This window comes from Chaetodon trifascialis, chromosome 21 (assembly GCF_039877785.1).
Source record: "Chaetodon trifascialis isolate fChaTrf1 chromosome 21, fChaTrf1.hap1, whole genome shotgun sequence".
In the NCBI taxonomy this organism is placed as follows: domain Eukaryota; kingdom Metazoa; phylum Chordata; class Actinopteri; order Chaetodontiformes; family Chaetodontidae; genus Chaetodon; species Chaetodon trifascialis.
In genome coordinates this window covers 13,310,882-13,336,921 of record NC_092076.1, presented here as the reverse complement: position 1 = coordinate 13,336,921, position 26,040 = coordinate 13,310,882, and the positions used below count along the sequence as shown (strand labels likewise).

Sequence of the window (26,040 nt, the reverse complement as noted above, 5' to 3'; positions counted from 1 at the left end):
AAGGCTGAAAAAGCCGAAACTGTCAACACAGAATAACACCGTGTAATACTCCTCAAACAGTTCAGAACAAGAGTTAAATCATCGATCAAGTCCAAACATAAGAACAGTGATTTAAAAGGGCTTCCTCTTGTGCCATGTAGCCCTGTGTAAATTGGATTCAAATTAATGGATGCATTAATGTGTGCACTTTTTGTTTGTGAACATCACCTTCATGTCGCAGGTGGTAAAGCTGGAGCTATTTTTATTTACTTAATATGCTGGGTAGCTTATTATTTACCCCCTGGGATCATTAACAATTTTATATTTAAACAAAATTATTTACTGATTATATTTCATATTATTCATCTGAAGCATCAAAGTGACTTGAAACTTAAGCTGTCAGATAAATGTAGTGGAGTAAAAAGTGCAAATCTGCCTCTGAAATGAAAGTATAAAGTAGCAGAAAATAGAAATTCTCAGAATATAAGCACCTCAAATGTTGCTTAAGCACAGTGCAGTATTTGAGGACACATCATACAGTTGGAGCAGTGATGAGCTGCCTGTTGGGCTGGGATGGACCCTTGCCTGGCCCCAGTGTCGACGTCAAACACGTTATTACTAAGTACAGCCACTAGATGGAGCCACAGCAAAATTATTTGAGACGTGTTCAAACGTGAAGCGCAATGGCATAACCCGAGGAGGATAACAAACAAAACAATTGTCTAGGCTACTACAATATATATTTTTTCTGGGTTTAATGAATCTGTGAAACTGCTGTTAATTATACATAATTGTTCAATCCGACTTCAGATCAGCTACACTCACACGATGGCAGCACCAGCTCGCTCTCCTCCACTCAAAGTAATTGCACACCCGTGACCCGCCCTCCTGTCCCCCCTTCCTCGCCATCGGGGCTTGGAAATAGTCTCAGCCCAGCCCTGTGTGTTTCACTGATGGGGCAATGAGGATGCCAAAGCGCGACATTCCTGTGTAGACCTCTTTTTTTTATTTCTTTCCTCAACTTCACCGATTTAGTCTTTTTTCTCCTCCTCAGTTTTAACCTGTGTGTTGCCATGTTGCGGGTTGTGGTGGAATCAGCTAAAGGTCTGCCCAAAAAGAGGGTTGGAAATCCTGATCCAATTACCTCTGTGATTTTTAAAGGTAAGTTTCATTTTAAAAGTCTTTAAAAGATCTGATTGTTTACAGTCCACGTGAAAATGATTTGGAAGGATGCAAGGAGTGTCTTTTGAACTACATGTTTGTTGTCCCTCTGTTGATTATATTTTTTATCTTGCATGACGTCACTCTATGGACCTAATAGTTTTGCAGTGATATTTATATGCTAGCCCATGCAATAAATGAGCTCTACAGTAGTGTTATTTGGCTTTCTTGTACTTGTGCATTATATGTAATAGTCTAAAATGTAAAAAGTTTAGACTTGAAGTGTCTGTGAACTCCCTCCAAAGGCTGTATGTTTAAACTTAATCATCATAAGTTGTATTGCACCACTGAAGACTTTCCCGACATGTCACAGCATTTCCACTGTGAAAATACAGCTGGGTAGGGGCCGTGCTGGGACCTGTAGGATGCACTATGTACACGTGAGCTCAGCAAAAAGAAAAAAAAAAGGTGTAATGAAGGGAAATGATGAGTTAAGATTTATAGGGAAATTAGCCTGCAGCTGCTGGATTAAATTGATATCAGTCATATAATGGTGTTTCTTCCTGAAGTGGAAATGATCCTGGCAATCAGCTCTTGTTCCTCTCAGCTGTTTTCTTTGGTGTCATCATCACCCACAGGTGTGGCAGCTTCTGCCTTTTTCCTTCTTCCCTGTTGAGGCAGAAACTGCAACAGACTGACACCAACATCTCTTTTCCCATAAAGCATGCAGACCACTGCCAGTTTAGATAAAAGTCCAACGATGCATGAAATGATTTTAGGTGAATTCTTGGATCGGTCAGCCTATATGTGTCTTTTAGAAATCATGCACCATGTTGTATTTTCTTTGCAGAGAACATGCTGATGTTTCATTTCTAAATGAGCGTGCTGTGGCAAAGAGAAACTGCGAAAATCTTTCAATAAATATTCACAAGAAATGATTTCGTTTTCAGATGAGAAGAAGAAAACAAAATCGATTGACAGTGAGGTGAATCCTGTATGGAATGAGGTAACTCTCCATCACACAAACACGCAGTCACACAGGGTCAGTCATGTAGATATCTTTTTAATTTAGACCAGCTTCTCAGAAAAGAAGGAATAATTGATTCATTACAGGACATCCCATATACGACACATCACATGGTAAATATATACTGTGATGTGTATCAAGTCATATGACTGTCACGGTATGTATTGATCATGCTTTGCGCCATACCAGCTGAGTCAGCAAATCATTTAAAAGGCTCTGCAGAGAAAAGTTTGTTTCTTCAGGACATAACAGCAGCCTAGTTATCATATCTGATGGACTGTGTGACCCTCATCTTGTCTTGCAGGTGCTTGAGTTTGATCTGAAGGGCACTGGGCTGGACCCTAGCTCCTACATAGATGTGATTGTGAAAGACTATGAAACCCTTGGGAAAGATAAGTAAGTGTAACGCAGCCCCTGCTGTAGACTTTGTGAAATGAAAGAGACAATGTGTGCCTCACCTCACTGAAAAAACGTCTTAGCCAACAGTAGCTGAGGTTTTCAGGTTTATGGATGTCAGGGTTTGTTTTTTGTTTGGGGTGTAAGTTGTTCAGATACGACACAGGCAGCCCAACATGAGCTGTCATTAAGCCAGTCTCAATGTGAAGAGCATTGAACTACCTTGGCTGCAAAATAGTTATTTGTTCGTACCAAAGGCCACCACCCACTGGTTAGGATACACATATTATTATCAACACTGACCCAGTAATATACAAGCAAGGTAAGTTAGATATCTTGATAGTAACAGAGCGTTTGAGTCACGAGCCTGGCTGCCTCTACCCCCTCACGCCCTGCTTGCCATGCTGAGACTTGCTGGGCTGTGTGGGATGGCTGCCTCTGATTGGGTAACAATGGATGGAAGAATCGCTGTTTGTTTTCTCTCTCTTGGCTTTGTGTGGCACTCTGCCACAGAGGACAGCACAGAGTTCTGCGAGGAAAATACTTTAAGTGGCAGTTACTTGCCAAACTGTATTGTAGTGGTGCAGTTGCACTACATGAAGCATGTATGAACTGCTTTTCGTGCTGTGGGAGGAGAAGTGCCGTAAAAAAACTGCTCAAGGCTGCCACTTCCAAATAAAGCCAGAATCACATATGGGACCAATCTGGACCAACCGCAAAGAATGTTTCCTCCACATCACTAATTACTGTGATCAAAGCCTTGTCTATGGTAAGAAAACAAAGTATATCTGTCTTTTGAATTTATGTAAACACACTAAATAGTATATTTCCATCTCTGTTCATCTGCTTAACCTAGTAAAAGTTTCTCCAGTGTATGGGACAGTCATCACTGAGGGAGGAGCTTCTCAAATGTGTGTTTCCAGCACATGAGTCCATGTTTAACTGAGTAAAGTTTTCCACTGGGCCGGCCCGTCTGACACACTCCCTAAAGATCTACACAGCGGGAGCAGAAAAGGACTTCTCTCTTTCTCTCAAGTAGTTCTCCAGCTGCTGTTGTGGGTAGTCCCTGTCGTCGTGGCAACTAGAGAGGCAGCAAAAAAAGCAATCAGTGTCTTGTTAACTAATTAGATTTTAAAAAGGAATGAGACGTTTATGTGGGACTGAATTCCTCGATGTAAATGGAAGCATAGGCTTGATCATAAGCTTTGAGAATCAAATCATGCCTATAAGGAGTTTCATGAGTTAATTCATTGGGCAAGATGTCTTATTTCCTTGCGCATATTCTTTGGATTTGTAAAGACACGACTGTGGGTTCATTTCCATCTTCTTTGTTTCTCATCTTTTTTTTTTTTTTTTTTTTTAGAGATTATTTGATGGAAGTAAGGCTAATTTTAGACGGGTCGAAACACGACTGCAGCCATATGTTTACAGCCGTGCCAGCAGCTCTGTGAAGATGTGCAGTACTACAGCACGGCTGTGCTTTGAGCTAAATGCTAACGTGAGCATACTAGCAGGCTAACAGCAACAACAAGGACATGCTGATGTGAAGCAGCTAATGTTTGCATGCCAGCATTTTCCAATTTCCATCCAAAAGTTAAGATTTTTTTTAGCCTTGACTAAAGTGGTGGACCAATCAGTGGACTGACATTTCCAGCCTTAATGCCACACCATGAGCCTGGCTAAAAATTAATACTGTGAAATGTATCTAGAGAGGCGATATAGTAAAACTAGTCCACGGTTAAAAATTAACTGTAATCTGCTGCTTTGCACTTGGTTTGCATGCTTCTGTTACAGAGCTTTTTTATCCTACTAATCTTCCCCCCAAAAACAAGATTCATAAAGTTGAGGAAAACAGTGTGAAGTTGGGGCTGCAGAGTTTAATGACTTTGGTAACATGAACATGACAATAAAATAGGCATTCATAATTACCGACAAACATTAACTTGTTTAGCACAAATACATTGGGAATGGACAAATGTGGGTAAAAACCATGGTAAAATTCTTCATAGGATACAGCTGGAAAAACTCTTTCTCATCCAAACCTCAGTATTGTTTTCATTTCCCGTCCAATAAGACTCAGAGTCAGACATCAGTGGGACTGTCCAAACATTTCACCTACTTTCACCGACCTTGTTTATTAAATATTTTTGGATTTTATAGCCTTGCAGTGCTAACAGCTCGGATAAATATGAGGCAACAGCAATAATGTGTGATCTATGATTTTCACAGCCTAGTGACAGATCTGAGATGAGCTGTATCTGCATCATCCTCATCCCACAGATCTGCGAAAGATTAATTAGGACGGGGGGAGGGTGTTCACTATTTGAACTGAAACCCAGCCAAGAAACACTCTTGTGAAGCTGCTTGCATTGAAAGTCATTCCTTTCCCTTTATTTAAAGGTGAGCATGGTTATTTGCTTTGGATGAGTTTGGACTTTATCACAGCGGGACATGTGGAATTAGACGTGTTTGAGCATGACTACAAGTCAGGTGGCAAGACTGTTGCTGCTGTTCCACTCAGTATTGACAGCTTTAACATCCTGACAAAGGGAAAACTTGTATCTACATCCAATAATAAATCCACACACGTAGTTTCATGCTGTCTGTGGGTGACTGTTTGGAAGTGAGGACTTAATCAGCTGAGGTGAGATGTTCCCCTGTGACTCACCCTGCTTTGGTTTCCAGAGAAGCTAATGGTCACAATATACTTTTAGCAGCACTGGGCTGTAATAATCATCCCATAATGTTTAGAACGTGTTCAGACTAGTGTCACAGCAAGTCTTTGACATACTATCATACCCACTGTATGACCTAATCTTTATGATATTTGAATGTTCTTGTCAGAACGCAGGCAAGCTGAAAACTGTGGAGTCGGCAATTGTGCAAGAAATAACTGTCCTCGGGCACTCCCATGTCCTGTCATAGCAGGGAGGATGAGAGTCACAGCTCACCTGAAGCCACTCTGATTAAACACATTATTGCTGAGAGGCCAGTGGAAAACAAGCTTTGTCAGACACCCATTCAGATTTGAGGCAGCATGCCAGGTGTATATAGTCACTGACTCCCTGGAGGGCCCCTGTGTCAGCCTCCTTCCTGGTGCAGAGCAGCCAAAACAATAACTCTCATCCTTTGTCCTCCCAGCTCAACCCCGTCCAACTATTTGTGTTGTGACGGTAACCTGATGCGCATAACCTAATGCAGCATTATCGTGTAGTCTTCAGTTTACTGTTTTATTGGTATTTATACTGAAATCTTGTCTGCTTTGCTGCTTAGTATGAAGACAAGCTCATATGAATCTTATAAGCCAGTTCTTCTATGTAATTCAAGTTTTTGATCAATATAGTTTTATATTTAATTAAATGTTTTCCTGATAGAATTCCAGTTTAAATTACACGTTTTTATTTTTCTCACAGTTTCCTTTGTCTCTTGACATTTTCCGTCCAGGCCAAGTAAAAGATGTAATTCGTAAAACGGCCGGAAGATGTACATCATTTTGAATATTTGGTCCAAACACTTAAAGTTCTGGCCCAGTCTTGGATGTTTCTGAGTCTGACCCTGCAGTGATGTCATTTTAATCTTTTGAGTTTGTCTTGGGAAAATTCCTCCTGTCAGGAAAGCTGCCAGAATAATGTGACTCAGTCCACCCACAGAATGGTACACTTTACGTCATGCACTGCATTCCATTTGCTATCCACACTTTGGACACAATGCAGTGAATATTATTTTATTCTGAAAAACATGCACTGTGCTGCCTGTTTATTAGGTACATTGAGCTAAACCTAATACAGTCCAACACAACAGCCCTGCAGTAAATCTCCAGATTGTGATGTTCAGTTTTTGTTTTTTAGAGAGGTGTTGGTGCATCTATTTGATCATTTTGGAGGATGCAGTTTGTGGTGCTCTTGAGCTGTATTGCAGAGAGGTGTTAGCCTACCTTCAGAGACATCAGTGGGATGGATGAAATAACAAACACCTGCAATACTGCAACCTCCATCAAGGCAGGATTTATTGCAGGCAACATTAGTTTTAGCTAGATGTACCTAATAAACTGACAACTGGGCTTCTAACGGTTCAGCTGCAACATTTGAGATGTGTAAAATATTTTTTTCCTCTCCGGGGTAATAGCGTGTTGTTGCTTTCATATTTACTGATAAGTGTCCAATGACAAACAAGCTGCACATGAGGCTGTGTAAATGTTTGGCAGCACACCAAGACCAACAATCAACCACAAGCAATAAAAAAACTGGTCCAGAGCCATTTTTCTACAAACACAGCATGGGAAGCCTGCTGAAAATACAGTTGTGCTTGTGTAACAAAAGAGTCGAGTATTCAAGGAAGTCAAATCTCTCATAAACAGTTTGATTTAATTTTGTCCTGTTAACAGAGGAGAGTGAAGCCTAAAGCCACACAGCTCTCATGGCAACTCCAGTTCAACTTGATCTGCCTTCATCCTTTACTCACAGCCTTTCCTTGACAGCCGCTTGACTAATTAGATTCTGTTTAATCATTAGATTGTTAATGAATACTTCATCTCTCTGACAATGTTGTAATTAATGTTCCATAATGAAAAAGTTGCTGGAAATGGGGAAAAAAAACTGCTGTAGTGCAGTACAGACTGTAGGGATAATGTTTTCAGGACGTTCCTGTGATTTTCAGCCAGTTAATGAATAACAAATTTTAATTCCAGGTGGTAATACTGTGGAGTTTTACAGGTGACTGTGCCTCATTAACTTTCCGGTTTCACCATGTTGTTATTTGACCCCTGGAAAAATAGTAGGCGGTCTAGTTCTGTTGTTCATAGCTGGTGTTTAAACAACCATCAGGTGAAAAGATAGAGGAATCAGTTCATTTCAGGAAGTCACAAAGAACCTGAACACACCGTGAATCACTGGCTGCTAGCTTCTGTGCGGCGTCGACTGTGCGATGCCTCACGGGGTGCGTTTGTTTGTCCGAGCAGGCAGGGTTTGTTAGCTCTGGGTGGTGACCTCCTGTATGCCCCGTGTTGTGAATGTGACTTCATTGAGCACACAGCATTTCGTGTCTGTGTGGTTGCCTGACTTGAATGGCAGCCTGAGTTTTGCTCTGTTGAATCGAGAAAACATTGCAGGATTGGCACCAAGCAGATTCTCCCTCGTCACCTGTTATACACCCAGAAAATGATCTGACAGTGGATACAACCATATTTCTGTATTTAATGTTGCACTGCTGTGTTTTTCAGATTCCTTGGGTCAGCCAAGATCTCCTTGAGAGACCTCTCCTCTGGCCAAGTGAGATCACTTCCATCCAGAAATGTCCCTTTGGTCAATGAGAGTGGACAGAATATTGGAGTAAGTTCCTTTCTTTATGGATGAAACCATATAAGCAGCAGGAAGACTATCTTCCTTTTAAAGAAATAAATGAAATAATAGACCATTTCCTTCCAGGCTACAATCAACCTTATGATTGGATATGATCCTCCAGCCAATGCTGCACCAAATCTCAATGACCCTCAAGCAGGAGACGCCACAGTGGATGCAAGTATGTAATTCTCAATGATGCAGTGCGAGGCAGTAAAGCTTGTTCAGAGTCATGTCAGGTATTTGATCAAAGTTGTTTTTCTGCTTATTAGGTGGTGGTGGTGGTGGTGGTGGTGGTGAGGAGGGCGATGAGATGCTACCAGATGGGGGCCAAAGCGGCTCTGCAGGTGTCCCCTTGTCCCCTGGTCAGTCTGCTAACCTCCGCCAGCGGCTGGCCAGGGGACAGAACCGCCACCGACTAGCCAACAAACCTCAGGACTTCCAGGTCAGTTTAATAGTGTTTTTGCTAAAGAGCCACGCAGACTTCACGTTTAAAATGGTCTGGATGTTTGAAAGTTTTTTTGACTTCTTTTTCAAGAATTACGGGAAAATACTTAGGATGCATTTTCCACCCAAAGATAGTTTTTTTTAGTTTCAGGTGGCCACAACAGTTGTGTTGTTGGTTACATTTCTATTTCTGAATAATACACCTTCACCCACGACGACACTGTGATTGTGTCTGTCAGATTCGTGTCCGGATCATTGAGGCCCGTCAGCTGTCTGGCAACAACATCAAGCCAGTGGTGAAGGTGAATGTGTGTGGACAGACCCACAGGACAAGGATCAAGAGGGGAAACAACCCCTTCTTTGATGAGGTACTCTCACTGAACTCTCACAAAGCCAAACAGTAGATGAAACAGACGTAATAAAAACATGTTCCTTTCGATTCTGTTGGTCTCGCACTCATATATGATATTTTGAACATTCACGTAGCAGCAGACAACTATTTGCTATGTGAGGATGTAGTTGAGTAATGGCGTTCTGAGCACAGACTGAAGTCATGCTCCCTCTGGCTACTGTAATCCGAGCTTGTCTGCTCTTTGTTGTGGTACCCTGGCTGCATGCATGTCCATGTCAGTGCATGTTAGTGCCCTGCTGTGAAACTGTTGGCCCTCCATGCATTTAGAAAGAGGCTCACACTGAAAGCAGTGCCAATTTTCGGCATGGATCATAGCTGTTTATTTGCACCAAACAGCCAGAATACCTTAAGGTATATTAGACGTAAGCTGGTGAGCAGCAACCAACCGAATGTGTGTGTTTGTGTTCAGTTCCTCTTCTGACTGAACTCAACACTCACCAAAATCTTTGTTTCTTTCTGTTATTTCCCTTGAGATTAATGCTGGGGTGTCCTTTAAATGCTTTCCTTTTGTCCATCCTCATTGAAACTACATGATTTTTTGTACTTTTGCAGATGTTCTTCTACAACGTCCACATGCTACCATCGGATCTGTTTGATAAGCACATCAGCTTCCGGGTCAGTGCACATTTGGATTTTGAGGTCCTGTCATCTGTCAGCGTTTAGAAATATATGAACTGTGAGTTGCTGCTCTCTCTGCAGGTGTATAATTCATATTCACTGAGAGCTGACAGTCTCATGGGAGAATTCAAGGTACCTGGTTTCATTTTGTCGTCACATAATTGTGTGGTAATTGCCTTTAATGTGATTCTGGCTCATCTCGTTTTGTTTTCTCACACAGCTGGACGTTGGCTATATTTATGATGAACCAGGTATGCTTGTCACAAACCACAGATTTGTGTGTCATTTACATTTGCTCTGAGGGTGCTGTTGTTTGGCTCGTGGAAGTCAGGATGTCACAGGGTTATTGTGTCACTTTTAGTCCACCTTGTGCTGCTTCATATGAGTGATCCTGTTCAGACTCGGGGTCTTATAGGTCATAGGTCATATGACTACTTACATACACCCATCAGCTCTACAGAGTTTTTAGCCCTTTTTCAGCTCATGTTGTTTTCAGCTTTAAGATTGAAAGAACATAATGGAGTATTTAAGCTATCAGCTATAAAGTCAGATATTTTCCTCAGATGTTGATGGAGATCAGAACAGAGCTAAAAAGAGCATAAACAAATAGTTAGCTCAGCACAATTGTTACAGAACTATGAGGTAAGTTTCTTTTCACTACTTCTAGGTTAATTTGATTTTTATAGTTTCTAACATTGATTTTTAAAGCTCTGTTTTAATGCCATTCGAGAGGGAATAATATATATGTAAATACATGAGTGTATACACACACACACTCTGGCACTGTCAGCACACAAGCACAGGTGTGCAGAGCTCCAAGGATTCTATGTGAAAATGACATCTGTATTAATGAACTCTGAGTGTCTTTATGTGGTGTGTTGACAGTATATATTTGTGTGTATATATTGCAGCCCACTGTGTCATGAGGAAGTGGCTCCTGCTCAATGATCCAGACGACTCCAGCTCCGGGGCTAAAGGCTACCTCAAAGTCAGCCTCTTTGTCGTGGGGACTGGAGATGAGCCTCCGGTACGACTGACAGACCACAGCTCTCAGATAACTTTCACCGGCGTCGGCTGCTTCCTCTTTCCTCATGTAAATATGGTGGCTGTGACCCTAGTTCTCTCTTATAAACTCTTTTCTGTTCTTCCTATCTCTCACACTGTAGGTGGAGAAGAGGGAGTCAAATGATGATCAAGATGATATCGAGAGTAATCTGCTGCTGCCAGCTGGCGTGACTCTGCGATGGGCCACCCTGTCTCTGAAGGTGTTCAGGGCTGAGGACATTCCTCAGAGTAAGACAAGCTGCAGTAATTATTTTAGATTTGTAGCAAAAAGAAATTGTCATTTAAACAACACAGCACATACAAAAAAAACTTTATCCATACCACAAGTTGATACAGATTCCACAGTGGTAAAAGCAAGAAAAATACGTTACCACAGTGTACATGACTTATGATGAATTATTTATTCCAATGTTTACTCATTTCAGTGGATGATGCATTCGTGCAGACCATGAAAGAGATTTTTGGAGGAGATGAAAACAAGAAGAACCTGGTGGATCCCTTCTTGGAGGCTCGCTTTGCTGGCAAAAAGGTTCCTCATCATTTACATCTTTTTAGCTGCAGTGTTAAATGTAAGCATGCTGGATCGAGCTTTGTTGTGTCGCAGAAGAAACGCTGATGTGTGGTGGTTTTGTTTTTTTCTGTCTCACCAGCTGTGCACTCAGATCATTGAGAAGAACGCAAACCCAGAGTGGAACCAAGTACTGAACCTCCAAGTGAAGGTAAGAGGTGGATGAAAAGCTGTAGTCTGACCAGGTTCAAAACAGTGAAAGACATAATGAATGATGTGTTCGGTCTAACTATTTAATTTGTTTCCTGTTTTCTGTAGTTCCCCTCTATGTGTGAGCGCGTCAAACTGACAGTCTTTGATTGGTAAGTCAGATTGCAGTTTTAACAGATTTTAGCCTGTGTTGTTCTGTGTTTAAGAACAGGCAGTGTTATGTTGATCTTGGGGATGAGGGAGTGTATCCCAACAACTCTGCACTGTGGTCAGCTGTGCTGTGTGATTCCAGAGCCCGTCAGCAGCCACATGAGAATAATGTAGCAGCCTATGACTCAGGCTGCGCAGGATCCCTCCCTTCCCCTCAGTAACATGCTCTGGGATCCTGTTGGCACCATCTCTCAGCTCATTTTCATTATTGTGTGTTTTTGAGTGAACGAACAGTCTGATAACTCGTGCCCAGGAAGGCTGAAGGGAAATAAGTTCAAGAGGAAAGGTTAGAAAAACTGTGTGTGCCTCAAAAGGTGTTGAAAACACACTCAGATCCGAGACCCAATAGAGTCATTGTTGAGACTGTTTTTCCATTCCACGTACTTCCTCCATAGAGGTAGTGAAAAAGCAGACCATAACGGTACACTTCCATTGTGAAATTTGCATTTTGTTTAACAATTACACGTCACGTAAATCGTTGCTATGTGTGCGTGTAGTGTGAGTCTGAAGGTGTTGTGCGTGTGTGTGTAATTGCAGGGATCGTTTGACAGGAAATGATGCGATTGGCACAACATACCTGAACCTGGCCAAGATAGCTTCCTCTGGCGGAGAGATAGAAGGTAGTATTTTTGGATTTAAATAATAAAAAAAAAACACTCATTGTGTTTTTGAAAACCATTGTTACACTCAAATGTCTGTTTGTATTAACCTCTAAATGGTACTCCTTTTTCTCCTGGTATAGAGGAACATGCAGGAAATGGGGAAATGCCGTCATTTGAAGGTTCAGCTGTGCTCTTTTTTTTTTGCCCCGTGTTGCATGAGATGTAGCGCATTAAGCATGTCGTGCACGCTGACCCGCTCCATAAGTCTCAGTCTGTGTCCACGTTGATAAAAAAGCTGTGCTGTGCTCTCTGTTGACATTAGTTTTAGGATTTAAATGTTGAACCGTTCTTGTTGTCATTGTGCCTGCCACCTGCTTTCCCAGCAATTAATGTTTTCCACCACCACTGCCTCAAAAACACTGACGCCACATTGACACACTAACATTAAGGCTTTGCTTGGCTTAGCTCGAGGCGAATCATAAAGAGGTTAAGTTTATTCCCATCTTTCCACAGCTAACACAGGGCAGGCTGAAGTGGGTTTCCTTCCTGTGTTTGGGCCCTGCTATATCAACCTGTACGGCAGTCCCAGAGAGTTCTCAGGCCTTCCAGACCCCTATGAGGATCTCAACTATGGCAAGGTTGTGGTGAAGACTTGATTTTTGAGAATCTTATCAGTCACCTACAGTTTTAATCTTTCTCTTCACTTCTCGCCATGTCCTACGTCCCCTTTGATGGTTTTTCAATGTTTCAAATCTTTGCAGGGAGAAGGAGTGGCGTACAGGGGCAGGGTCCTGGTCGAGCTGTCCACTAAGCTAGAGGGGAAAGCAGACAAAGCAGTGGACGGTATCCACAGCGATGACATCCTGGTGGTGCAGGTAAATGCATCATACCCGACAAATGTGGTTTAGCTTGACAGCAGTGTGGTTTCACAAAGATCTGAGACGTGGTGACACAAGAACTCTTTTTGCAAAAGCCTTATTTAGGTTGTGTACATGGAGTGATACTAAAGTTTACTTGGTTTCCTTCCCTACATTATTACATTAGAAATACCAGAGAAGGAGGAAGTACTGTCTGTGTGCAGTCTTCCACAGCGCCACCATGATACAGGAACCAGGAGAGCCAATCCAGTTTGAGGTCAGCATCGGTAACTACGGCAACAAACTGGACACCACCTGCAAACCGCTGGCCTCCACCACTCAGTATAGCTGTGCTGTATTTGATGGTGAGTGAGGAAGCTGCTTTCTGATCTGTTGATGCACTAAAGACACATTTAAAACTTTGTGAAGAGGAGTTTTAATTGAGCCTAATGTCTTTAGGTAACCACTACTATTACCTGCCCTGGGCGGACACTAAGCCTGTAGTTGTGGTTACCTCATTCTGGGAGGACATCAGCCATCGCCTGGACACTGTCAACATCATCCTGTACATTACTAACCACCTGGTAATACTGCGTTATCCTCTGCAATCCTCAACTTACGTTGCTTTATTTATAGCCGGAGTTTCTGATTTATTGCCTGTCGGTTTGGAGCCTTTGAAGTATAATGTATCGTACATGTGTGCATTTGTCACAGGTTTAAGATAGGAGTGTAGACCTCACCCATATTTGTTGTCGTTGCAGCAATCCAACCTGGAGGCATTTAAAACTGCCATCTTGTCGAAAGTCTCAGACAACCAACTATTAGAGGTGTGGCTGAAGTTGCTCAGTCAGCTGATTGAAGACATAGAAAGGTAAATAGAAGATATGGTGTTAATGAAAAATACAGCGAGATCATTTCTGTTTTCTGTGTTTCTTGTTAATGTAATAAACTGTCAGATTAAAAGAGAGAGAGTCAGACAAAAAGGAAGCAAATGTTTAGTTTCACCAAAAAATAAGTAGTCGACCCACAAGGATTTAAGAGTTTACTGGGTCATTATTAAATATAATCTCAGTTTGTGTCACTTTTTGACCAAAGTGAATTAAATCCCATTTTTGTCTTCAGTTTCCCAACACCTGAGCTGGAGGGCCGCTCCAACCTAACATCTCTGGATATCCAAATCAAGAAGCTGCGAGACAGCGCTTTGACCACCATCATGGACGGAGCCAGACGCATGAGAGAGGAGGCCACGGAGATCCGTGACACTCTGTCCGACATCGAGTCCTGGGCGGAAAAACTTAAAGTGCTGGCAGAGGAGGTACAAACGCAGCAAGACAAAGTCACTGTGGTGCATTTAGATTTCTCAGTGCTGTCTGCACTGAGGTGGCTCTGGGATAGCAGTTCCAACGTGTCCTCGAGTGCATAGGTTATTTACACTTATCTCATGCAAAACCAGTCTGACGTTTGCAAAATCTGTGGATACGTTGCAATAGCTTTGCAAAATAAGTCAGGACCTATATCCTAATCAATGGACAATGTGTTTGCTATTGTCTACTGCACTGTCTATCCATAATTTGGCATTCGTTCACATGTTTTTACCATGACTGTGTGCAGCCCCAGAACAGCATGCCTGACGTGATCATCTGGATGCTGCGGGGTGAGAAGAGGGTGGCCTATAGCCGCATCCCCGCTCACCAAGTCCTCTACTCCACATACAGCGAGCAGGCCTGTGGACAACACTGTGGCAAGACGCAGACTCTCTTTTTACAGGTATACATCCTTAGCTTTCCATCCAGCTTTTGGTGTCTGTCAGCTAAATAAATCATTTTGAACTCAGAGGTACCACGTTGGTTCTCTGCTATGTCTCTGAAATTATAAAGCCCATGTGATTTTCATTTTTCCCTTTCCCCTCAGTACCCCATGGACAAGAACAAGGGCCTGAAGGTGCCAGTTCATATTAGAGTCAACATGTGGCTGGGTCTGTCTGCACATGAAAAGAAGTTCAACTCCTTCTCTGAAGGAACCTTCAGTGTGTTTGCTGAGCTGGTATATAATCTCTCTCACAATAAAAAAAGAAAACATTCACTTTTCTATGTTCATAAAGATTTTCTGAAGATTATTTGGAGCCAGCAGTCAAGGCAGCACCTGAAACTAAACATGTCCTCCTTTGAATTGCAGTATGAAAACCAGGCCCAGGTGTTTGGGAAGTGGGGGACCACGGGTCTGGTGGGCCGCCACAAATTCTCAGATGTAACAGGCAAACTGAAGCTGAAACAGGAGTACTTCATGCCCCCAAGAGGATGGGAATGGGAAAGTGACTGGTTCATTGACCCAGAGAGAGCGTGAGTGTCGTAAATAACCATCCTCCTCTGAAATGGGAAACATTGCAAGAGGATCAGGATTCAGACAGCTTGTCTGTAATGGAAGTTGTGCTTCTCATTTGGTTGAATGTGTTTTCCCCTCTCAGCACACATTCTGTGGCTGCAGAGGAAATGAGCTACATAGGCTCTCCACTGTTAACATTCCTCACATGCCAGCGCCCGCGATTTAGTGACAAAGTACCAGAGTGTGCCAGTTAGCTGAGTTAGTTACACTTACTTTTTTAATCTGTAATGGTTGCAGATTCGTTCATACAGGATATACAGAGGGCAACGTCTTTTTGTTGGTTTTTCTTTTCATTTTTCACCCATCTGCATATCATAAGTGAACCATGGCAATATCCCAAAGATATATATTAGAGATGGATAATTTAATATGAAGTAAATAGCCTCAGTGGAGCATCAGGAGGAACACACACTTTAACAGCTTGATTTGAGTAAACTTTTTGTTTGAATATGGCAAACCGTTGGGTTCACTGTTAAAACAAGCGAAGTTTTCCTCTTTCTCCCACGCTGCACTAAGGTCATTTTGCAAAAGCTGGAGTGTACGTTGGTGTGCCAGGATGTCTTTTTTGATGCTGCCACCGGAGGGTGCCAAATTTCAAACACTGTGGCTGAAGTAGCAGTGAAAAATACTAGTATTATGTGTGTTATCCTACTCCACACTCAGATGGTTCATGTGTTTGATGTTGTATTTCAGCCTGTTAACAGAAGCAGATGCTGGACACACCGAGTTCATGGACGAGGTGTTCCAAAATGAGACTCGCTTCCCCGGTGGAGAGTGGAAGGCTGCCTCTGAGCCATTCACTGATGTGGTGAGAAAAGCATGCTGACATGCAAATAATGTACAAGGTGGCTTTGACTGTCAACCCAGTTCATCTTATTCCATGTTTCTGTAACACTAAACACCAAAGCATGATGAATATCACCCAGACCAACACTCGTTCTTGACTTCAGTGGCTGTTATTCCCCTCAGCTTTCCTACAGATGCCTATGATTCAGGAGTGATTTCTAATCTACTACATGACGAGGCCAAAACACATGAAGAAAGACAACAAATTAAAAAATGTGCTTGTGCTTAACTGAGGCTTTGTGTCGCACAGAATGGAGAGAAGAGCCGTAACCCTGGAGAGTTTGATTGTCCCCCAGGTTGGATGTGGGAGGACGAGTGGACTGTGGATGACAACAGAGCCGTGGATGATCAAGGTGCGGACAGTTATACCTCATCAGCTAAAATCTGTTTTTCAAGCTGTTTGTAGGCATGAGCAGTAATGAACTCACATGATGCACTTTACAGGCTGGGAGTACGGAGTGACCATTCCCCCAGATGACAAGCCTCGGTCCTGGGTCCCTGCAGAGAAGGTGTACCACGTGCACCGCAGGAGAAGGCTGGTTCGACCTCGTAGGAGAGCTGCACTCCCTGCAGGAGCTGTTGTGGAGGTCAGCATAGGACTGCACTGCTGAATATACTGCAGTGCATGTACATTTTTTATATATATGAAGCTGAATTTGCAAAACACATTCTGATTATGTTCCAGAGCTTGACATATGGCGCATTTCCATTACACAGTTCCAGCTCTACTCGACTTGGTTCTACTCTACTCTACTTGGTTTGGTTGAGTTTCCATTACAATTGAGTACTTCATAGTACCTCCTCAACATAGGCGGGGTGGTCATACCGCGGCTGAGCAAAACTGCCATGACGTCAATTTGTACGTGATGCAAACAGAGCCGACAAACAATGGAGGACATCGAGGTGATGTTGTATTTGCTGCTCGGTTTGTGGCTTTTTGTCACACACAAAGCAAGAGAAGAAACCGAGCAGCCATTTCCCTCGAGTGAGAATAAAGAATAAGGTCAGCGGTTGCTGTTGCCCGGCGTTACAATGGAGGGGGCGGGATTGTATTTCCGGTGTTGGACGTCGCAGACCGGTGACGACACTCTCCGGCCAATCAGTGGCCGACAGGCTGTTGACGTCACACATATAGTATCGCTTCTACTCGCTTGGAACCTCGCCAGAGCGGGTACTAAAAATAGTATCGGGTACCAGGTACTATCCCTAATGGAAACACAAAACAACCGGGTAGAGTAGAGTCGAGTCGAGCCGCGCTAGTGGAAATGTGGCAATAGACTGATATCAAGGTGTCTCTCAATACCAGTTTGATTTCACAGTATATAAACTAACAGTTGCAACATTTCTTATTTTTGCTCACAGAAGCGGGACAAAGGTGACCCTGAGGGCTGGGAATTCTCTTCCCTGATTGGCTGGAAGTTCCACAGGAAGGAGCGTTCGTCTGACACGTTTCGTCGAAGGCGCTGGAGGCGGAAGATGGCACCAGAGGACCGCCTCGGAGCATCTGCCATCTTCCAACTGGAGGGGGCGCTGGTGAGTAAAAAAGACAAATGCTTTATTTTTTCTGATTTGAGCTGCTTGCTGGGGTCAAGATCTGGTTTCATAAAGACAGCTTGACTGTGGCTTTAATAGTATCCGTCCACATATGAGTAGGAGAGGAAGGCCTGGAACAAAAGCAAAAACTCGGCTGAATGAGTCACAGAATATTTTCAAATATTTGCTTATGCATGAAGCGAATCAACAGTGCCACACTGTTTTTATTTGGCGGTGTGCGTGCGGCATATGAACATGAAGGAAGCTCTGAGCTGTGGTTTGCTCTGCAGGGTGTTGACACTGAGGCCAAAGAGAAAGGCTCCAAAGCCGATGCCACCAAGCTGTTTGGTGCCAACACGCCCACTGTGTCCTGCTTCTTTGACAGTGAGTGACTCCTATAGTGACACTAATGAATATTCATGTACATATAAACATATATACATAAATATATGCAGCGGAATAATGTTTTTTTCTCTCCACAGGGTCACACCTGTACCATCTCCGTGTCTACGTCTATCAGGCACGTAACTTGGCATCTATGGACAAAGACAGCTTTTCTGGTAAGATTTTACTGACTGCTCAAAAAAATAATTAAATGTTTAGGTTTTGATATCGATATTAAGTCTGCTGATAGATTTGACGTCTTACATTTCAAATGAAATGAGTCTGAGATGAATGAGTGAAGAAAACATTTCACCACCTGTTTTCTTTCCGTCACAGATCCGTACGCACACATCTCCTTCCTGCATGTCAGTAAGACAACAGAGAAGCTACGAGCAACGCTGAACCCAACCTGGGACCAAACTCTGATTTTCAATGATGTGGAGATTTATGGAGACCCCCAGAGTGTTGCTTACCGGCCCCCTGATGTTGTACTGGAGTTCTACGACAATGACCAAGTGGTAGGTTGTTGTGGATATGCATAGAGAATGCATTTACATAACTAACATGCAAGGTTTCAGTATTTACTAATGTGCCTTTATATAACTGTGGATCAGTTGTCTAAATGATTTAGATGTGTGTGGATTTTCTGTATACACAGAATGTTTTATGCAATTGCATTCTCAAAATATAAGTGACATGTCATCTTGTGCGTAGGGGAAGGATGAGCTGCTGGGCCGCAGCGTCTGCGCACCGATGGTGAAGTTGAACCCAGGCATGGATGAGACACCCAAACTGCTGTGGCACCCCATCATCCAGAAAGGTCGCAAGGCAGGGGAGGCACTGGTGGCGGCTGAACTCATCCTTAAAGACAAGGTTCGCCCTGAATGTAATGGAGAAGAAGCCATCATAGAGAAAAACATAACTAGAGCAGACTGACATATATACAATACACAGTGCGCAGTAAATGGTTCACTTAAATCATCTTTTTTCATGTCTGCTAATATATCTCATGATCCCCTCTCATCATAAGGCATTACCTCGATATACTTACTCATTCAGTTAATCCATAGTCTCCTGTCTCTGTGTAGATGGACGAAACAGATCTTCCCCTGGTTCCCCCAAAGAGAGCAGAGAACCTCTACATGGTTCCACAGGGCATCCGGCCTGTGGTGCAGCTCACTGCTGTGGAGGTAACACACAACCTTTGGACACTGTTCCTCTGATGGGACACAAATATTGTCTCTAAATCTCTCCCCTGTGTGTGTATATATCCAGATTCTAGCATGGGGCCTGAGGAACATGAAGCCATACCAGCTGGCCTCAGTGTCTTCACCCAGCCTGGTGGTGGAGTGTGGGGGGCAGAGGTTGGAGTCAGCTGTCATCAAGAACCTGAAAAAGAGCCCAAACTTCCCCAGCTCTGTCCTCTTCATCAAAGTGGTAAGTTCAGGGTTACGCAAGATAGACGGCCTGGATTAAAGTCATTGAACAGGGAAAATAATAGCCAAATACTGGCCAAAATCAACTCACACTGCTATTTTTCCCTGTTATCTCCTCTGCACCCTCCATCCAGCTCCTACCAAAGGATGAGATGTACACACCTCCCATTGTACTGAAGGTGATCGACCACCGTCCGTTTGGCAGGAAGCCCGTGGTGGGTCAGTGCACCATCACAAGTCTGGAGGAGTTCAGATGTGACCCGTACATCATCAGTGCAGAGGGAGCCATGTCCTCCAAAAGTAAGGAGGACAAAAAGTTTGAAAATTCTGACTCAACTAACGCAGAGAGACAAAAAGCCTTGTTCTAATGTCGCCCTCACTCTGTTTACAGTGGCTCTGATGATGGCGTCTCCTTCCAAACATGTGTCCATTAACATGGAAGAAATAAGACCACTGCTAGAGGTGCAGGTAAACCCTACTGCCAGATCACAAAATGACTGATTCCAAAACGGTTCTTCTTTCTCAAATACACATCATGTTGCCTCTTGTCACTAAAAAGTTCAGAATTTGACTCTCAAGTCAAATTTGACAAATTGTATTACTCTGGCTTACAGTTCATGTACAGTATGTCAGCTGCTGTCAACAAAATGGCTTCCCCTACCTCCCACTTTGTATGTATAATTATTTATTCTAGCTTTCTAATTCACAAGGCTGGGCACCGATGACACTGGAGGGCTGAGATCACTTAATCCACAATGCTACGGCGCGCTTGACCGAGCCCTCGCAATGATGTTACAGTGCCACTAATCTATGTTGGATATAATTGCAATCTAATTGCCGCTGATTTAATGAGCACATTTAAATCGTTTATTTTACAGCAGGGGCGTAACATGTAAATGGGCCCTGGAGCTAATTCGGCCCCCAAGCATCTAACTCACACGGAAGCTGATTTTGCTATCAGACCATCTCTTGCCATGATGTTGCTGGAAGCAGTTATAAATTTTGAGAAATGTGCTTATTTAATTTCCTGCCAAGAGTTTGATGACAAGATTGATACAACGCTGTCTGTACACTAAATATAAAGCTACAGCGAGTTAGACTAGCCTCTGGCCTTCGGGAACAGATTAATTAGTGCATTAGTGAGCTTTAGAAATGGTGGTTGGCAGATGATGCTCCCTTCAGAGAGAGACAGGCAAGGTCTTTCCTCCTGTTTACCAAACCTAAGCTAAGCTAAACAGCTGCTAGCTAATATATGTAGTTTACAGACATGAGCGTGTTATCTTCTCATTACACTCCAGGCAAGAAGACGATAAGCCCAAACTGTCAAAGTGTTTCCTTAAATAAATAAATACTTGATAATCAGTGTTATGTTGGAAGAGAAATCCTCCTGTTTTACTAAAGCAAAGTCAAGATTGTAAACATTAAATTGGTCATAATTCAAAGCTTCGCCACACTCATGGCAGGCATGGATGCCGCTTAACCACTGATGCCATGTTCAAGTGAAAGGACAGATGGTGTTAGTGGACCCCCTGGAGGCCCAGGGCCTTCATGCAGTTGCACATTCTGCACATTTTCGATGTTACGCCCTTGTCTTCAGATTTGCTGACAATCGTGAAACTGCTAATGAAGAAGAATCAGAGGGACAATCCCCTTTATTTGTCACACAACACATGCACATGCACACACACGCCATGCACTGGTGGAATTTTTGCTCCGCCTTTAACCCATCCTGGTAAGTCCTTCCTCCACGGCAGACCAGGAGCAGTGGGCTGCCACCCGACTGGCGCCTGGGGACCCAGTTTTCTTTGTCATCACCATTCATGCATGTTTTTAGAGGGGGGTTTCATTCTTTATGGAGGATCCCCCAGGTGAACACGGGGAGAACATGCTCCACACAGAAAGGCCCCCTTTTTCCTGGAGCAGCAGGCACCGAAGGCATGGTGGAGGACACGCCCCCGGCGCCCACAGCGGGAATCAAACCTGGGACCTTATCAACCTCTCCTTCGCCATCATTCACTGTTTCACTCTCATATCAGTATTTGTTGCCTACTGTCTGTACTGTGTGTTTTTGCATTTATGTTACCGCTGTATGTGTATGTACAAGTGACTTCTTCTCTGTTTTGCATCTCACTGCGTCTTCTGTCTGCAAAGCATGAAGAGAAGGTGAGAGTAAACAAGAGAATATTTTAGATTTCAGATCGTTATAACAAATGAAAAACATATTTATGAAGATTAAAACTGTGCAATTCAATCTTTAGGAAAAAGAGACAGTCGACTGGTGGAGTAAGTTCTACGCTTCAGTTGGAGACCAGCAGAGATGCGGCCCTTACCTCAAAAAAGGATATGACACCCTCAAAGTAACTTGAAAACAACACACTTCACCAGTATTCATTTACTTGTATGTTGTTGTTTATATGCTGGCTGTGTATAGTCATCATCACTAAGTGTTGCAGGTTGTACAGAAGCTTCTTTTCTGAATGTAGATGACTTTGAATGTGACTGTATTCTCAGGTGTACGACTGCGAACTGGAGGACATCCCAGAATTCAAAGGGCTGACCGATTTCTGCAGCACGTTCAAACTGCAGCGAGGCAAGAATGAAAATGGCGACGACGACCCAACTGTGGTCGGAGAGTTTAAGGTAGTTTGACACAATTCAGGATGTTAACGCTTGATTAGATAATTTAAGTAAAACTGTAAGAATTAGCTGAATCTCAGCTCAGTTCTTAAGATTTATTAAAGAGAACAAATAAGATTTGTTTGTGTCTTCTTGTACCTGCAGGGTTCATTCAAGGTGTACCCTCTGCCAGACGACCCAGGCGTCGCTCCTCCTCCACGTCAGTTCAGAGAGCTGCCAGACAGCGGACCTCAGGAGTGTCTGGTCAGGATTTATGTGGTCCGGGGCATAGACCTGCAGCCCAAAGACAACAATGGCAGAGTGAGAATGAATCTGTGTTACCAGCAATAAAAGCAGCAGATTTCAACACACGCTGGCCCAGTCAGCGCCATGACCTTGACCTTGTGTTGTCTCTTCCGCTCAGTGTGATCCATACATGAAGATATCACTGGGGAAGAATACGATTGATGACAGAGATCATTATTTACCCAACACCACCAACCCTGTGTTTGGAAGGTAAACGCTGTGAATGGACACATTTAGGCAATAATATGGACCATATTATCCTTCCAGGGTAAATCCAGCACACCTTCTCACTTCTCAAACACTGCCTTTGCTTTGTTTAGGATGTTTGAGATGACGTGTTTCCTGCCCCAGGACAAGGACCTAAAAATCTCTGTCTATGACTATGATCTCCTGAGCCGCGACGAGAAGGTCGGCGAGACTGTGATTGACCTGGAGAACCGCTTCCTGTCCCGATATAACTCCTACTGTGGCCTCCCACAAACCTACTGCATGTAGGGCGAAACACATTTCAATCATGAAAGATGCAGATATTCATGAAATATCTGTTCAGATAGGATTCATCTCTCTTCAATGTGTCTCTCTTGGCATCGTAGTTCTGGTATCAACCAGTGGCGGGACCAGCTGAAGCCCTCTCAGATTCTGGAGAACCTGGCTCGTATGAAAGGCTTGTCCAAACCCAGGACGGAAGACAACGGCACATCGCTCACCTTCAATGGCACAGACTACACGCTGGCTGAGTTCGGTAATGTCAGTGATTTCAAATGCAGAAGTGTCAATGAGCGTGCTAGAATCTAATTTTGATTTCATGAGAGTGGGTTACTCCAAAAATTCTGACCTGATGATGGAGCTAGAGGTGAGGATCTCCTCTCATTACCGTCCCTTGAGCCTAATTAAAGATGCAATATGATTTCACATCTAGAAAACAACAAAGAAATCCATCAGCACTTGGGTCCGGCGCGAGAACGCCTCTGTCTGCACGTGCTCAGAAAACAGGGACTTGTCCCTGAACACGTGGAGACCAGGACCCTTTACAGCACCTTCCAGCCTAATCTCTCTCAGGTCAGACCTCTGAGCGCACACATACTGTATCTGTACACATCCACGTCCACTCAGCTATTTTCTAAAGCCTCTATATTGTGTTCATTTAGGGAAGCCTTCAAATGTGGGTGGATGTTTTCCCCAAAACCATCGGCCTCCCTGGTCCTCCCTTTGACATCACACCACGCAAGCCTAAGAAGTAAGCGTGGGGCAGCTCTGCAGTCCTTCATCTGCGGCTCACATCCGATAAAACTGAGTTAATGTTCGCTGTGTTTGAATGTTCAGGTACTTCCTGCGTGCTGTCATCTGGAACACCACAGATGTGACTTTAGATGAGACCAGCATCACAGGAGAACACATGAGTGACATCTATGTCAAAGGGTACTGCTGATAAATCCTTCAAATGAACTGTAGCTACAATTTTGCCTCGTGATTTCGTTTCTCATCGGCAGCCATTTCTAAAATCTTCTTTGTGCTGATTTACACGTCTGCATCTGTTGTTCCTGTTGCCAGCTGGATGCCAGGGATGGAGGAGGACAAGCAGAAGACCGATGTCCACTACAGGTCTCTGGATGGAGATGGCAACTTTAACTGGAGATTTGTCTATGAGTTTGACTTCCTGCCCGCTGAACAGCTCTGCCTCGTGTCCAAGAAGGTGAAGCTTGTCTTGACCAGTCGAGGAATTGTCTTTCAAGAAGATGAAAAAGATAACGTGTTGTTGCAACAGCTCATCTAAAACATGTTTCCACATGCTCTTCATTCAACAGGAGCACTTTTGGAGTCTTGACAAAACCGAGTTCAGGATTCCCCCCAAGCTGATTGTTCAGATATGGGATAACGACAAATTCTCATTGGACGATTACCTCGGTAAGAGACTTCATTAAAGTTAAACCAAGATAACTTGTTAAAAGCTTAAGAGTTGTGGGAGAAATTTGTGCACCATCACCAAACCTCAGCATTGCAGTATAACACTCTGTGATTCCAGGCACGCTGGAGCTGGATTTGTGTAACCTGGTTCCTCCCGCAAAGACCCCCGAGAAGTGTTCTCTGACAATGATGGACGCTCTGGACATGGGAGCTCCACACAAGACCGAGCACGCCAAGTCCCTGTTTGCTCAGCAGTCAGTCAGAGGCTGGTGGCCCTGCTCTATTGAGCAGGATGGAAAGAAAGCTCTGGGTGTAAGTATGAATAGAAAGCACGCAAAGAGATAGATGGATGCAGTTTTTGAGGTTAAATGCTTGTTTAGCGTGTTCAGACCTGTACTGTGGAGCAAAAGAATGAACTGCACTGAGGTTCAATGGGAAGAAAATTCAACATTAGCCGTTTCAGGAATTTTGGAATACAATCAAGGACAATGTTGACTTTAAACCGTTTCAGGTTTCATGCCTTCTGCTCTCTCCAGCCTGCTAAAGCACATTAACACTTTGCCCTCAGATTTGTCTTTGTTGGTCACATAGATTTCCATGTTCAGACTCACTCGAATTTGGATGCTGTCCTGTTTATTTTGGTGAACCAAATGCTTCAGTTTATATCATTACTCCTAAAACTATAAATGACCTGCAGGAGCTCGAACAGATTTCAGCTTCATTTGAATATTCCAAAAGCACCAGAGATCCTCATTAGCTTTATAATTATCATGTTGTGTCTTGCTCATTGTGTCTGTTTGTGTGTACAGGGCAAAGTGGAGATGACGCTGGAGATTGTGAGTGAGGCCCTTGCAGACGAGAGACCTGCAGGAAAAGGCAGGGACGAACCCAACATGAACCCAAAGCTGGACCCTCCGAAGTATGACTGTGAAACATACCCTATGTTTCTACAGAAACATTTGTCTTAGTTGCCATTAAATTAATAAATGGTTGGGGTGACGAAGTGTAGTTTTACTGTGAACACGTGGGCTAAAATACACTTTTCCTTTTTTATTTTCCACAACCATCAGACGCCCAGAAACATCCTTCTTTTGGTTCACCAACCCATGTAAGACCATGAAGTTCATCGTGTGGCGAAGGTTCAGGTGCCTCTTCATCATGCTCATCATCCTCATCATAGTGGTTCTTTTCCTCGCCATCCTGCTGTACTCTCTACCGGTAAGGACAGACAAGCAGGACCACCTGAGAGGATACTGGTCACATGTTCTGAAATCGTTTGGTCCTGTTAGTATAACCTGAAGCGCGTGCAGCGGTAAAATTGTGAGACTGTCTGCTTTCTTAGGAACAGTGACTTGATTGGTCTTTTTTGCCTTTTCCAGAACTACATCTCAATGAAGATAGTGAAACCACTTCAGTAACTCTACGATGGAGGAGGAGCAATAAAGGAACTGAAAAGGACGGTTCAACAGGTTGACAGCATCACACTGACTGGGTACAACTACTGCCAAACCATCTCTTTATCTTCTATTACTGCCTGTAGTATTTCATAGAGGTCTACCTACAGGGGAAGGGGTGCTTGCACATTTGCACTATAGCGTTATTTTTTCATGAACACTACACAGCCAAACTGTGAGAGACTTGTGAGCAATACGTTTCAAAACCACTGCTTTTATCTCAAACTCTCTCTCTCTCTCACACACACACACACACACACACACACACACACACACACACACACACACACACACACACACACACACACACACACACACACACACACACACACACACACACACACACACAC

At 43.4% G+C, this 26,040-nt stretch overlaps 1 protein-coding gene across 1 annotated transcript; it reads left to right on the top strand.

Annotated features, from left to right (window-relative positions):
• Positions 1 to 955: 955 nt before the first annotated feature.
• Positions 956 to 26,034, top strand: LOC139349340 (myoferlin-like). The gene is made up of 55 exons (XM_070990053.1): positions 956 to 1,140; positions 2,091 to 2,146; positions 2,472 to 2,563; positions 7,782 to 7,890; positions 7,987 to 8,080; positions 8,172 to 8,344; positions 8,586 to 8,714; positions 9,311 to 9,373; positions 9,458 to 9,508; positions 9,597 to 9,627; positions 10,288 to 10,403; positions 10,543 to 10,669; positions 10,867 to 10,970; positions 11,092 to 11,160; positions 11,268 to 11,311; positions 11,907 to 11,989; positions 12,112 to 12,150; positions 12,485 to 12,609; positions 12,733 to 12,846; positions 13,016 to 13,193; positions 13,288 to 13,412; positions 13,590 to 13,699; positions 13,951 to 14,143; positions 14,440 to 14,595; positions 14,740 to 14,871; positions 15,004 to 15,167; positions 15,904 to 16,018; positions 16,307 to 16,409; positions 16,501 to 16,643; positions 17,419 to 17,589; positions 17,880 to 17,973; positions 18,072 to 18,149; positions 18,310 to 18,491; positions 18,688 to 18,846; positions 19,062 to 19,163; positions 19,249 to 19,410; positions 19,544 to 19,709; positions 19,801 to 19,877; positions 20,024 to 20,080; positions 21,561 to 21,572; positions 21,668 to 21,766; positions 21,921 to 22,049; positions 22,191 to 22,346; positions 22,450 to 22,541; positions 22,652 to 22,822; positions 22,925 to 23,073; positions 23,251 to 23,390; positions 23,480 to 23,568; positions 23,655 to 23,750; positions 23,883 to 24,024; positions 24,137 to 24,236; positions 24,355 to 24,548; positions 25,046 to 25,155; positions 25,307 to 25,454; positions 25,616 to 26,034. Exons 1-55 carry the CDS (start codon positions 1,053 to 1,055, stop codon positions 25,652 to 25,654), a joined length of 6,240 nt encoding a protein of 2,079 aa, XP_070846154.1. The 5' UTR covers positions 956 to 1,052; the 3' UTR covers positions 25,655 to 26,034.
• Positions 26,035 to 26,040: the final 6 nt, after the last annotated feature.

What these genes read in the sequence shown, in the direction of transcription:
- LOC139349340 (XM_070990053.1), top strand. Translation starts at nt 1,053, where the DNA reads ATGTTGCGGGTTGTGGTGGAATCAGCTAAAGGTCTGCCCAAAAAGAGG. An exon ending in CTCCCACAAACCTACTGCAT is followed by an intron (nt 22,823 to 22,924) that starts GTAGGGCGAAAC and finishes TTGGCATCGTAG; the next exon opens with TTCTGGTATCAACCAGTGGC. An exon ending in TCCTGCTGTACTCTCTACCG is followed by an intron (nt 25,455 to 25,615) that starts GTAAGGACAGAC and finishes TGCCTTTTCCAG; the next exon opens with AACTACATCTCAATGAAGAT.